General features: G+C 42.2%; 1 protein-coding gene across 2 annotated transcripts in view; it reads right to left on the minus strand.

Annotated features, from left to right (window-relative positions):
- Window positions 1-8227: 8227 nt before the first annotated feature.
- fam222aa (family with sequence similarity 222 member Aa) overlaps window positions 8228-12401 on the minus strand; it is a 66599-nt gene continuing 62425 nt past the window's right edge. For both annotated transcript variants that reach the window (XM_087793407.1, XM_087793415.1), the window contains 2 exons: window positions 8457-11665; window positions 8228-8421 (listed from right to left, as the gene is read on the minus strand). In XM_087793407.1, coding sequence (XP_087649533.1) covers window positions 10182-11665 — 1484 coding nt within the window. In that variant the 3' untranslated portion in view covers window positions 8228-8421; window positions 8457-10181. The remainder of the gene's footprint in view (window positions 8422-8456; window positions 11666-12401) is intronic.

The raw sequence follows: 12401 nt of genomic DNA on the forward strand, positions 1-12401 counted from the left end.
CTGTTGCTGTAACATTCCGTGTATCCTCCGTGAATGTATTAAAGTCGTTTTAATTAAAATACTGCTGGGGTTTGTCAGAGTGAAGATCCACCTGTGTTGAATCTGAACACACTCTTACAATGTTAAGTGTTTCATTTTAAAAACAGTAAATAAAAATGATTTTGAAATAAACTTATGAGAAGCAATTATAGATCTATTTTACACCATTACCTGTTACACCATTATCCATCCAATAGTAGTAAAGTATATTCAAGTTAACTAAAGTGTATTTTTTTTTGTGGTTTCGCACATGTGGTTAATTAACAAATGTACATTTATTTATATTATTAAATTATGATATGAATTGTGCAAAACTGTTGATCAAAAATCAGGAGATAAGTTTGGCTTTTCCACAGTTTTTTATTTTACTTATCTTTCTTATTATAATCACATTATTTAATTTAGGTCACAATTAACTTGACTTGTTTTAAATCTAGCTACATTGTCAATGGTGTTTCAACTTTTACTTATATTTTAAACACGAATATTCTCTTCAGGGATCGTCTTTTCTAAACCGTTAAAAACATCTTGGATATATCTAACATCAGAGTTTCTCCTCAGTCATTAACAAAAATCCAGGTGGCAAATAATAAGGATGAATTTTTGTCTAAATTACAGAATTAAAAATACAATCGTTACCACGCCGAGACTGCTGGTGGCAGCAGAGCTCTACTCTTCTTCGACTGTACGCCGAGACGAACTTAAATCGGTCGAGAGATGCACAAATATTAAACTTTACTCGCGAAATTAATCTAAATCATATTAAAATAAAGGCGATATAAGACGAACTGAAAAATAAAATATTTATATTTTTTGCAAGATTATTTCTCAGAAGTAAATAACAACGTGAACATTTGTCACGTGACCATAGTTGTCTACAGTCAATTTACATTTTTTTTAAAGTCAAGGTGTCATTCTCTAACCCTCCCCTCCTCTCTCGAGTCCAGCCGACGCTGAAGGACACCTGGAATCTCTCAGCACCTCAGAGAAGAGGCTTAATCCTCTTTGCCCCAACTTTAACTGGGCCACTAATCCTGCAGGTTTATCTAAGCGGTGAGCACCTCGTGCTGCTGACAACCTGGCCTGCCCTCCTCCAGGCTGCCTGTTAAGTAGGGCAGGACTCGGGTCTGCAAGTGTCACCGTCAGCACTTTTCTGGAGTGTTAGCAGTTAACAAAATGGCCGGCTCTCGCCCACGGGGATGACAAATGTGTCTCATCAAACGGAATAAGCCGCGATCAATCGCGACGCCTTCAAAAGTCCTCGGTCCAAGATGTACTTTTAACGGAACATTATGGCCGACGATAAACATTAAAAAAGTCCATCAACAGCTTCGACTGAATCTCTTTTTTTCGCCGGTGTCAGCCACTCAAGTGTCGCCCTGGTGTGGTATTTGTTAATTGAATGAAGCGCCGGAGCCACGGAACGTATCGGTTTGTTGACACACGAGATGACCTTTTCGAGTCCATCTGGGGATGAAACGAGGCGGCTGACCCCCCCAAAAAAATGATTCAGGGAGGGGATGCGAGCTGACAGGCGAGGAGGGCAGGGCCCCGGCGTCGGCCCTCGGCAGGATCCTCCGGGTGATTTATCGTGAAATTGCCAGCGAGTCAATGTGGCGTGCAGGTGAATGAGTTTTGCTAATAAGAGAAGCATTTCTGCTCCACGGAGCCCCTTTTTTTTTCTTCTCCCCCCCTGTCTGAGCGAGTGTGTCTGGGATCAGTGTGCAGCCGGTGGAGGCGGCTGGCTCATCACTCTGAGGCTTATCTGATGTTTCAGACGCCGCCGAGCTACAGAGAGAGAGACGCCCAGATATTAGGGCAGAAACCTTCACGGCGGCGGCGTTCCTTTCGGAAAACACGTGAGAGATGTAACGCCGAGAATAACCTTTGAATAACTTGCTATAGTCGTTGAACAACACAAACCCCGGCTTTTCCTTGAGATATCGTCAATATGGTGTGACGCGCGGCGTCGAGACACGAGCGGCGGTAGCTGATGCACACCAGTGCGTCTCCTAGAGACGGTTTTTCTTCTGCTAAATTACCTTCCGACACTTGGAATTGAGCAACTAGTCAGTATTGATACTCGCTCGCCGTGCATCAAGTAACCAGACCATTAGTAGCACTTACGGTGAACCTTAGCTTAGCCTCGAGTTTTAGCTGCACACGACCGCGATAGTCAATAATCCATTACAGTCGGTGGATAATGATTTCCAATTTGACTTTTCTTTTTACGGTTTTGCACAACATTTCCGTTTAGTCATTTTTAATTAATTCCTGCTGCCCTATTTTTTATTTTTTTGTGCCATTATTTTGATTGGAAATGTATTTGCCAAACTCTGTTCTACACTATAGAGAGTCAGTAAGTGGAAAAAGAAAAAACGACTTGATATTATCGTACTTGTTTTCATGTTAAATTTTTCAGTCGTGCTTCTTTTCCTCAGTTCAGTAAGCTAGAGCGGCTTATTTTTTTTAATTAAAAGGGCATATTTAGCTTAAAAAGCTGAATCCACAGCTAAAAGTATAGATTAGATAAATAACATCAACAACTCTCTTTACTCGCAGCAGTACGAAGAGACCAAATATAGCATTTTAGCATTTTAGCAACCTTTAAAATGAGCTAAATTTAGCTAGGAGACTTGTTAGCTAAAACTGTTTAAAAATAAAAATTATTAAGGAAGGAATTGAACCCAATAGACATCAAAACAACAAGAAAAACTACAGAGCTGAAATATTAATTTAATAATCGTTTTGTGTTTTATTGCCTCATAAGATAAAGAGCTAAGTCACAATATTTTGTTTGGCACTAACTGAGGATAAAATTAACAACCTTTCTGAAGACAAGTATTTCAAAAGTATTTTAACAACCAGATAGTGTGTGCAAAGTAGCATTTATTAGCATTTTAGTATAAATCTATATAGAAAACTTGTTAGCTAAACTAGTTTAAAATATTTTAAAATAATGCTAACTAAGCTAAAACCTAAACCCAATAGTTATATAGCATAATATGAGATTAGAAAAAGAGCTGCAGAGTTGACAAAGCTATTGATAGTAAAAATGTAGTTTTTAAATTCTTATTTGAATGCCACATAGCTAAGATGAGTAGCTAAGGTATATTTTCTTGTCTGGCACCAACTAGATATAAATCTAACAACCTTTAAAAAGACGAATTGAAAATCTAAGAGTGAGCTTATCCTTGTTAACACCATTAACTTCCAGTATTTGAATAACCAGCTAGCGTAGCAATATAGCCTACATTAGCATTTTAGCAATCTACAAAATTAGCTAAATGTATTAAGGAAACTTGTTACAAGCTAAATTTGTTTAGAAAATACGTGTATTATGGTAGAAAACTAACCCAATAGTCATCAAGAAAAGATAATATTTAAAAAAAAAAATGCAGATCTGAAATAGATAGATGTATAGATAGAAGTTTAAGATGCAAAGCTATTGATCATTTTCCAAATGTATTTTTTCCACATCGTTTTTAAATTTCTATTTTACAGCCACATAGCTAGGATTAGTAGCTTAGTTAAAATTTTTAACTTTTTTAATATACTTCTGAGTTAGGAGGTTAGCATTTTAGCAACTCTCAGAATTAGCATTTTCTTTTGTTATGAAATGTGTTTAAAAATAATATCAATTAAACTAGAAACTGAACTGAATCTAATCAACAAAAGATGAATACATTTACAAAAAAAATTAAAAACAAATTAACCGAAATAAAAAGCGTTTGATAGCTTCCCGACTGTATTTGTTGGGTATAGTTTTTTAAATCCCTATTTTATAGCACCATAGCAAGAAGCATGATGTTAAAATATTTTTGCTGGAACTTTCTTAAGATTAAACTAAGTGTTTAAAAGACAAAACTAAAATCTACTTTTGAGTTTAGCTCTGCTAACACAGTGAACTCCCATTAGCATTTTAACCAACAGTTAGCGTAGCAATGTAGCTTGTATGAGCAGTTTAGCAAAAATATATGTAAAGTTATTGCCTGTATATGTTAACTTTTTATGGCTGTTATTACTGGCTTTTTTGCTCATTTTACCGACAATATCTTGTTTTGTTTAAAATTGAAAAACAACGCTTGTTAAGATTCATAATACAACTATAGCATGACCTCAAAGATGGCGAAAGGTCAGGCGGGATAGAAGACACAAACATATGGCAGCGATTGTGCCGAGAGGCTCCTAAGTCTAATATGCTTAACCTTCATCACGTCGTGGACGTCTTTAAAATTGTTTAAGAGGTTGTTTACAGTCAGAAGAAGAGGGGGCGGCGGGAAGACTTAGTGCTGCACCAGTATAGCCACAGGACACGCAGAGAGGTCATCGGCTTTATTTACTTATGTAGAACAAAGACAGAGACGAGGGAACAACCCAACATCTACATGGAATCAAGACCTGAGATTGACAAGAAGCAGGGAACAGGCGGAAAAAAAGATCTGGCCCAGGGATGCAGGGGGAACGGTGGCAGTTTCAGCAAATTGAAGATGATGGTAGTGGGGAGATTAGGAGGAAATTGCCGGACTGGAGCAGGAGAGAAAGTAAGCAATTACTTTGATGCTCGGCTTTGGGCACATTCAGAAGTTGAAAAACCCGACGGCTAAAAGGATTTTCACAGCTTCTCCTTTCATATCAAGACTTGTTATTTCAAAATCTATGACTTATATTATTGTTTCAGAAAAAAAAATCTAGTTTTTTTTCCCCCCATCCTGAGGAGACAAAATCATTTAAACATAAACACAAGACTGCAGGGAGAACAATAAAAGAGATGCTTTATAGATTTCCCATTTCCATATATATTATTTTCTCAAGGTTGGAGCACCCTCAGACTTTGGCAGCGTCGGCAGCGTTTGAGAAGAGTCGGGGAAAAACCACGGGAACAATCTGAGCCATACAAACAGAGACACGGAAACAGGAGGAAAAAAAAGCAAAATCCCCAGACTTTTATGTAGATTGAATCCTAAAACTGTTGAACGTTTGAAGCGGAGGCGAGGAAATAACAACGCTGGAGGCCAAAAGCACTGAGGTTGAGCCTGTGGAACAAGAGCCAGATTTGACTCTTTGTTGCTCTTCATGAAACATTAAAATAAAAATGTAGATTGCGTTTCATATTTCTGCTGGCGTTCAACACCGCGTGTTCGGCTTCCTCGATGGATTCATCGACGACAGCCTGGACTACAGAGTGATTCCTAAGACCTCTTGCGGGGTGCAAGGGCAGCCAGGGGACACCACTGACCAGACCTCCTCCTATATGTCATCTGTGTGAGACCTAGAGCCAAGACTCCACGGAGCAGACAGCTGCTGTTATTTTCCCCTCCTGCGACGGCGACCCCGACTTCTCCCCCCCGGTCTTGTTGCCTAACGCGCAACCAGAACCTTTTGCACCAGGTAAAAGGTCTTCATGGACTTATTGGGATTTACCGAGGGATATTTACAAACCACGTAAGTCAATTCCCCTCCACGCCGGCCCGAGGTCATCCCTTGTGAGTCAATAGTCTTATAGATCCAGCCCGAGACCGCCTCCAGATCTGCTCCAGAAAAACAGTATTTTCGACGAGAACGGTGAGTTCAATAGATGGATAGATGGATTTCATTAATTAGATTCACAGCAAGACCTATAGAAATAGAACAAGAACAAAGTGCAAACAAAAGAACTAAGGGCAAGTATAAAGAACAAAGATCAAAATATAGAACATAGTAAGTAAGTAAGTAAGTCATTTTTATTTGTATAGCGCTTTTCCAGACCAGGGTCACAAAGCGCTTAAACAATCAAAACAATATTCAATAAAGTATATACTTTAAAGGTCGAGATACAACTGATAACACAACAGGAGTTCCAGAAAATCAAGGAAAAACCTGAACAAATGGAAACGTCTTAAATAAAGAGCATAGATCGAAAGGAAATAACTCAAATAGCTTGAGGAATAGGAATAGATAGAGTCCCTGAGTCTATTAGTGTTGCATCATGGGAGGAGCGTTATTATGAAACCAGAGGCTTCACCTCCAGCAGAAACAATGATCTTGATCACTGATGCTTCCAGGCTTCTTTGACCCCCCCAAAAATCCCTCCCTCTATCTCGCCCTCCCTCTCTCCTCTGCAGGGATCTGTCACATTGCAGTGGCCTCTCAGCCGGGCAGGGGAGCAGCCATATATAATCCAGCAGAAAACAAATCCCCTCCATCAAACACGGGGCAGATTTTCAGAGCAGGTCTCTGAGCCTCGGTGGCATGGTGAGCCGCCGAGGGCCTCTGAGACTCTCCCCCTCTCCCCCTCTCTCTCTCTCTCTGTCCTCCCCTCCAAGCACCAGCGAGGCCTAACCTTCAGTTTGTTTAAATACTGATGAACCCTGTTGGCCCTGGACCGGGGGGGGAGGACGGGCTTGTATAATGACACGCCATATGCCACTCCGCCTGCGTGGCTGAGTGAGCAGCGCATGGATCAGCCTCGGCCACAAATCTATTTCCAATTTAATTCTATTATCCTAATATGGGCTAAGCATCTATTGTCCAAATCGGGAATCGCCGGAATGGGTCCGAGTTACAGGACTAAGATGCTTCCCATCAATAGGATCACGGTAATGTGGGGGGGCGGGAAGGGAAGGGCAGACTTTTGGGAGCCTGGACGGTAGAACAAAGCGGTACCAGCAACAGTAATTGTGCCAAGAATACACGCTTTACTGTTTGAACTCTTAACCAAGATTTAATTTCAAGCCTATAGAGAGAAGACTCTCCGGCACACAGACGGCCGTCACCCAATATTCCCATTAGTCGATCAGACCGGGTGGACCTTCCTCTGGAGGGGCCAGACACCAGAAAACTTCCACTGCCTCAAGTGTCTCCTCTTGACTCCGACGTCATGTGACAGGGTTTAATGCTTCGGATGCAGAAGCCAAAAACGGGAGGGGATTTTAGGGACGGGATGTATCTGCAAATCTGTCAAAATATTTCTACAAGACAGGAAATGTGCTGGAATCAGACGGTGGCGGGTATTAAAGCTGTTGAAACAACATGGAAAAAAAAGGGCCGGAATGTTAAGGAGGCTTACGGTGCAAATTTAAAGCGAGGGGGGGGCTTCAGATTCCCAGAATCTCGGGAGACACCGGCATCTAAGCAAACACCATCGGAGGGAAGGAGGTTTAATGAAAAACGGGTCCAGTGAAAGTCTTTCACAGGTTTCTTTTTTAAAAAAACAATCAATTTTTTATGAAAAGATTACAGTTTCTGTATATATAAATAAATATCAAACACACTATGCAGTTAAGACTGTAGAGTTCAATCCCAGTTCAGGAAATAGATTGTGTCCCTGAGCAAGACACTTAACCCTGATGGCTCCTGAAGGGGAGCTGCGTCTCAGCCTACTGCCATCAGTGTGCATCATAATTGTCATAGGTTGCTTTGGGGAAAAGCATCTGCAAAATTCATATTTATATATATATATATATATATATATGTATTGTATGGTTGAGGTTAATTGGTTGGATTTTTTTGAAGGTCAGGTCCAATGAATATTAAAGGTGCAGTTGTCATATAAAGGGTTAAATGTAAAACTGGACGAAGCAAATGTTTAGTTTTCCTGATGTCAGCTCAGAATTATACTCAACCTGCCGCTGTATTGGAATTGAGTAAAACGGTTCGTATGTTTGGATTTATGAAATTCAGGTTAACTATTAAAGCACTTGTACTGTAGAAGAAGCCAAAGATAAAAAACGAGCGAGTTTGCATCAACTACGCAGCAAGAATGTGTGATTATCTTTCATTATTCCTTATTTATAATTAAATTTCTATCAAGTATTTTCAGGTTTGGCTAAAGAGCTAATCAATTAGCGTAGCATGCACACATTGGGCAAAACAGGAAATGCATTGTTTTTGTCCTAAGTTTAGAATCAATGCTGAAACTAGAAGCCTGTTGATTCCATCTAACAACGAAAAACTCCAAAAACACAGGAGCTCAGTCATCTCTAGCATTGTTTTTGGTTGGTAAAGTTACGTTGAAATCCAATCATGAATGCTAATGGACAGTTAGATTATATCATAAAAAAAGTTTTTACCACTCATCCTACAACATTATAAATGTATTTAAAATGTCAAATACAAACACCTTCACTCACCAGTGATTCAAATGGCAATAGTTAAGACACAAAGGGCTTCCGAAAAGAACAACAAAAACAGACCGTGGCGTCACAGGTTATTCTTAAAGAAATTTATTTTACACCTCAAAACAAAAAGAATAGTAGGGATCAGGGATGTGGTACATTGGGAATGTATTGACAACTGTAGTTTACATTTTTTTTTGGTGTAAGCTCAGAGGAAAAAATGTTAATACAGTTATAATAATTGCACTTCATAAATCTTGACTGATGCCAGTATTTCTCCTCAACCCTGCCCACCCCGCCCTCCAACCCCACCCGCCCCACAACCCCGTCTCTCTCTCTGGTTAATAAATTCAATTTACCATTGAAATTGGTCTGACAAAAGAAATGCTAATTTAAGACCAGAGGACTGCTGCACTGATCCAATTCTTCCTCTTTCACTTGAATCACACAAGGCAATAAAACATCCCAGGATTTTTAAGTGCAGTACATTCAAGGGAATCTCACAGTCATGATAAATATTTCACTGCTCTGAATCATCAAGTTAAGACCGGCGCGGGCTAAATGTGTCCAGACCAGCGGCTACAGTGAACAAGGAAAAGGGCGCTGACCCTCGTCTTAATTCATGTGATGCCACAGGAGAGGCCATGATTGTTTTCTTTTTTTTATTTGCAGGATTAGGAATTAGCATTCGCCCCGGAATAAGGGATTTCTTTTCATCTCTTTCTCTGCTGCGACTGGGACTTGAGAGTCCATCAAGGAGAGATGTCGGTACCATCTCCTGTACACAGCAGATATGGTTCTTACGCTGAATCAGAAAATTCGGAATCAGAAGAAAAAAAAAAAGAAAAAAAGTCTGAGGATTTTGAGGAACATAAACTAGAAAAAATGCACACATGCACTCAGCAACATACACACATAAACATACATGTAAGGTTACAGCGATAACCTATGAGTCACATTCTTCATTGTAACATTTCTGTTTCTTGTATTTATTGACAAGATTTTTTTTTTTTCTTTAAATAAGCAAGATTTTCAATAATTCAAGATTTATTGTAAATTCCAGTGTTGGTTAGGAGAAAGAAAAAAAAAAGAAAAGAAAAACTCTCGTAGAACCCGACGGCGTCCATGACGCCGCACACTGGCTTAGAGAAGAGTAGTTAAAATCAAACAAAAAATGAAAAAAATCAAATAAAACATTTCAGACACTTCCCAGTAGCAGCCAATGCATATAATATACCTACAAATATATAAAACAACAAAAATAGGTTCAAGTTTTTCAAGTTTTTTTTTTTTTAAATATATTATAACCAAACTACCCAATTCCAAACCTCAAGGTTAAGAAGATTTAAGCAGTGCAATTTATGTATCAAACTTTTAACATCAATATTAACTATGATGTACTACTCCTCACTCTTTACCACCACAGTACTGCTTATCACTGTTATTGTCACGTGTCAGTCCACTCGCCTGTGTGTGTGTGTGTGTGTGTGTGTGTGTGTGTGTCTGTGTGTGTGTGTGTGTGTGTCCGTGTGTGTGTCCAGCCCTAAACCTTTGGCCTTTCAAGGCCGCTTCAGTGACAACCTACACAGTAGCTTCATATTAAGCATCAGTAAGGGGGTGGGTTTGGGGGGTTGGGGTCATGTGGCGTCTCACTCTTTCTGATTCTCGTCCGAAAATGTTCAAGCAATTAAAACAACAACAATGAAAAAAAAATGAAAAAAAAGAAGCGTAAAATAAAATCAATCTGAAATTCCTATTGGCAAACCACACGTTGGAACATCTGGAGAATCTTGAAATCCCTTTTTCACTCCCACTGGAACTCACAACACCCCCCTCCATCCCTCGCATGTGTGGGATCCACACAGCCCCCCTGGGTCGATACCGCCAGTAACACAGCACATAACAACTGATCTCGACCGAGTTAAAGCAGTGCCACTTCTCCACAAATCCCCTGGAAAAAAAACCCCAAAAAAACATGTCTTTATTAAACTTTGATTCCAAAAAAATGAACATCTTGATTCTCTCTCTGCTCGTTCCCTGCCCCATCTATCTGTAAACAGGGAGGCGGATGTGTGCATGCTGGTGGTCGAGCAGCCGCGGTACAGACACAGTCTCGTAGCCTTTGCCGAGCATCTGCTCCTTGATGCAGGGAGGGTGGATGTCGTTGATTAGGTACTCCAGAGACTGCAGGCTGCTGCTCAGCACCGACGTGTTGCACATGCTCTTGCTGGGGAGGCTGCAGCAGAACCCCCCGCTGTCCATGGCGGGGTGGTGGTGGTGCGGGTGGTGGTGGTGGTGGTGGTGGTAGGGGTGGTGGTGCGGGTGAGGGTAGCCCATCTCTCGGTGCGCCGTGGCCGGCCCCCCGCCGCCCCCGCCCGCCGACGTGCCCATGAGCTCCTGGGGGTTGTAGCAGTCACTGTCGGGCGTCACCAGCACGCTGTTCCACGGCGGCGCGAAGTACTGGCCCACGGAGAAGTTCCCGTGCATGCCCACGCAGTTCAAGGGGGACGAGCTGACCTTGTCCAGGCCGCTGCCGCTCGCGCTGGCCGTCAGGTGGTAAGGTCTGGAGGAGGACGAGGAAACCTGCGCGGCCATGATACCTCCGCCCGGGATACATGTTTCGGGGGACTTGCTGATCACGCCGCCGCCGCCGCTGCCTCCGCTGTACATGCGGAGCACGGCCTGTTGTTGTTGCTGCTGCTGCTGCTGCTTCTGCCAGAGAATGTAGTCCATACTGTCCGTGTACACGCCGGCCTTCATCGATTCCGCACTCTGAGCCGGGATGCCGTGACCCGCGTACACCATGTTGGCCTGCGGACCCACGCCCACCACGTACCCTCCGCCCGAGGAGCTGGAGGAGATCCCCATGACGGTCGTGGTCTGTTTGGAGGGGCTGGAGTTTGAGGGTACGGCGGCGGACCCCTGACATACCTGCTGCAGAGCCTGCGCCTGGCAATGCTGGTTGATCTGGTAGATGATGCTCTGGATCGAAGGGAGGTTGGACTGTGCGGGGAGGGTCAGGCCACGACCTCCGGTTACTGGAATCACTGAGCCAGCTACAGTGACGTTGGGAGGAACCGACAACCCGGGGCCTTCGGGAGGCTTTGAAGGCCCAGTGTGGAATACCGCTTGGCCATGGCCATTAGCTAAAGTGCTATTACATGGGGGTGGGTACGGTGCGACAGCTTTGTGGGCTGGAGAGAGCTTAGTCCGTCTGCCTTCTGAGTTCTTGAGGACCCCTTTTGAAGGGACGAAGGTGGAGGTTAACGATGGTGACGACGAAGCACAGGCCTTGAAGATAGCGAGGAGGCCGTTGTAGCCCCCGGTGTGGAGGTGCGGGTAGGGGGCGTAGCGCTGGCCGGTGGTGTCGTATCCATTCACAGTCCGGTTAAGGTGCTTGTGCTGGGGGACCCTGATATTAGTGGGGAATATCTTGATGGACAGGGGGTTGTTGGCAGTCTTCTGAGCGTAGGCATCCAGGTCCGCTGCGCTTGGATAGCGGGGGGAGTGCGTCGGGACCACCAGGTCACCTGAAAGACAAGCAGTAAAACGTGAGTCAAATGATTGCTTGGAGGTAGAAGGACAGGATGTGTAGGAACTAGGGGTGTAAAAAATATCCATTCACTTAAATATCTAAACTTCCCACAATATCGCATTAATATTCAACAGAACTGTATTGATATGTTTATGGACAATTAACGTGCAAATATTCACTAGTTTTTGCTTGTATTTCTTCTCCTTTGAAATACAAACTAAGATAGAAAAATATATGTGTAAACTATGCTATGACCGTTTTTATGAGCGTTTTTATTAAAAAACACAATATATTGTCGTTCGTACAGTATCGCAATAAATAGCAATATATGGTAACGTAGCCCCTGTATCGTGATACTAGTAGGAATATTTAAAAAATAAATTAGTATGACCTGAAAGACGAGGATAACAACGATGCATCTTCCTCACTGGCTCACTTCAAATCTCATCGCGACCTTCAACAATCTCCCAGTTTAGGAAACGTTGGAACAAAAATCCAATTTCCATCCCTCTGCTGCTTTCGCTTAAGCTATTCCTTCCATCTTCTTTTCACTCCCTCCAGTTGAAGTTCATCCCTAGACAAATGGATCTTTTAAAAAACTCATTCTGTCAAAGCCTAGTACCTTAGGCGCTGTTAAATCGGAGCATTGTGAAATTAATCCAGAGTCTCTTTAGCATTGAATTAGGTTAAGTTTGGATGGTGAGAGAAAAAAAAAGGGATGAGATAAAGAC

The sequence above is a fragment of the Callionymus lyra genome, chromosome 1 (assembly GCF_982586985.1).
Source record: "Callionymus lyra chromosome 1, fCalLyr1.hap1.1, whole genome shotgun sequence".
NCBI classification, from domain to species: Eukaryota; Metazoa; Chordata; class Actinopteri; order Syngnathiformes; family Callionymidae; genus Callionymus; species Callionymus lyra.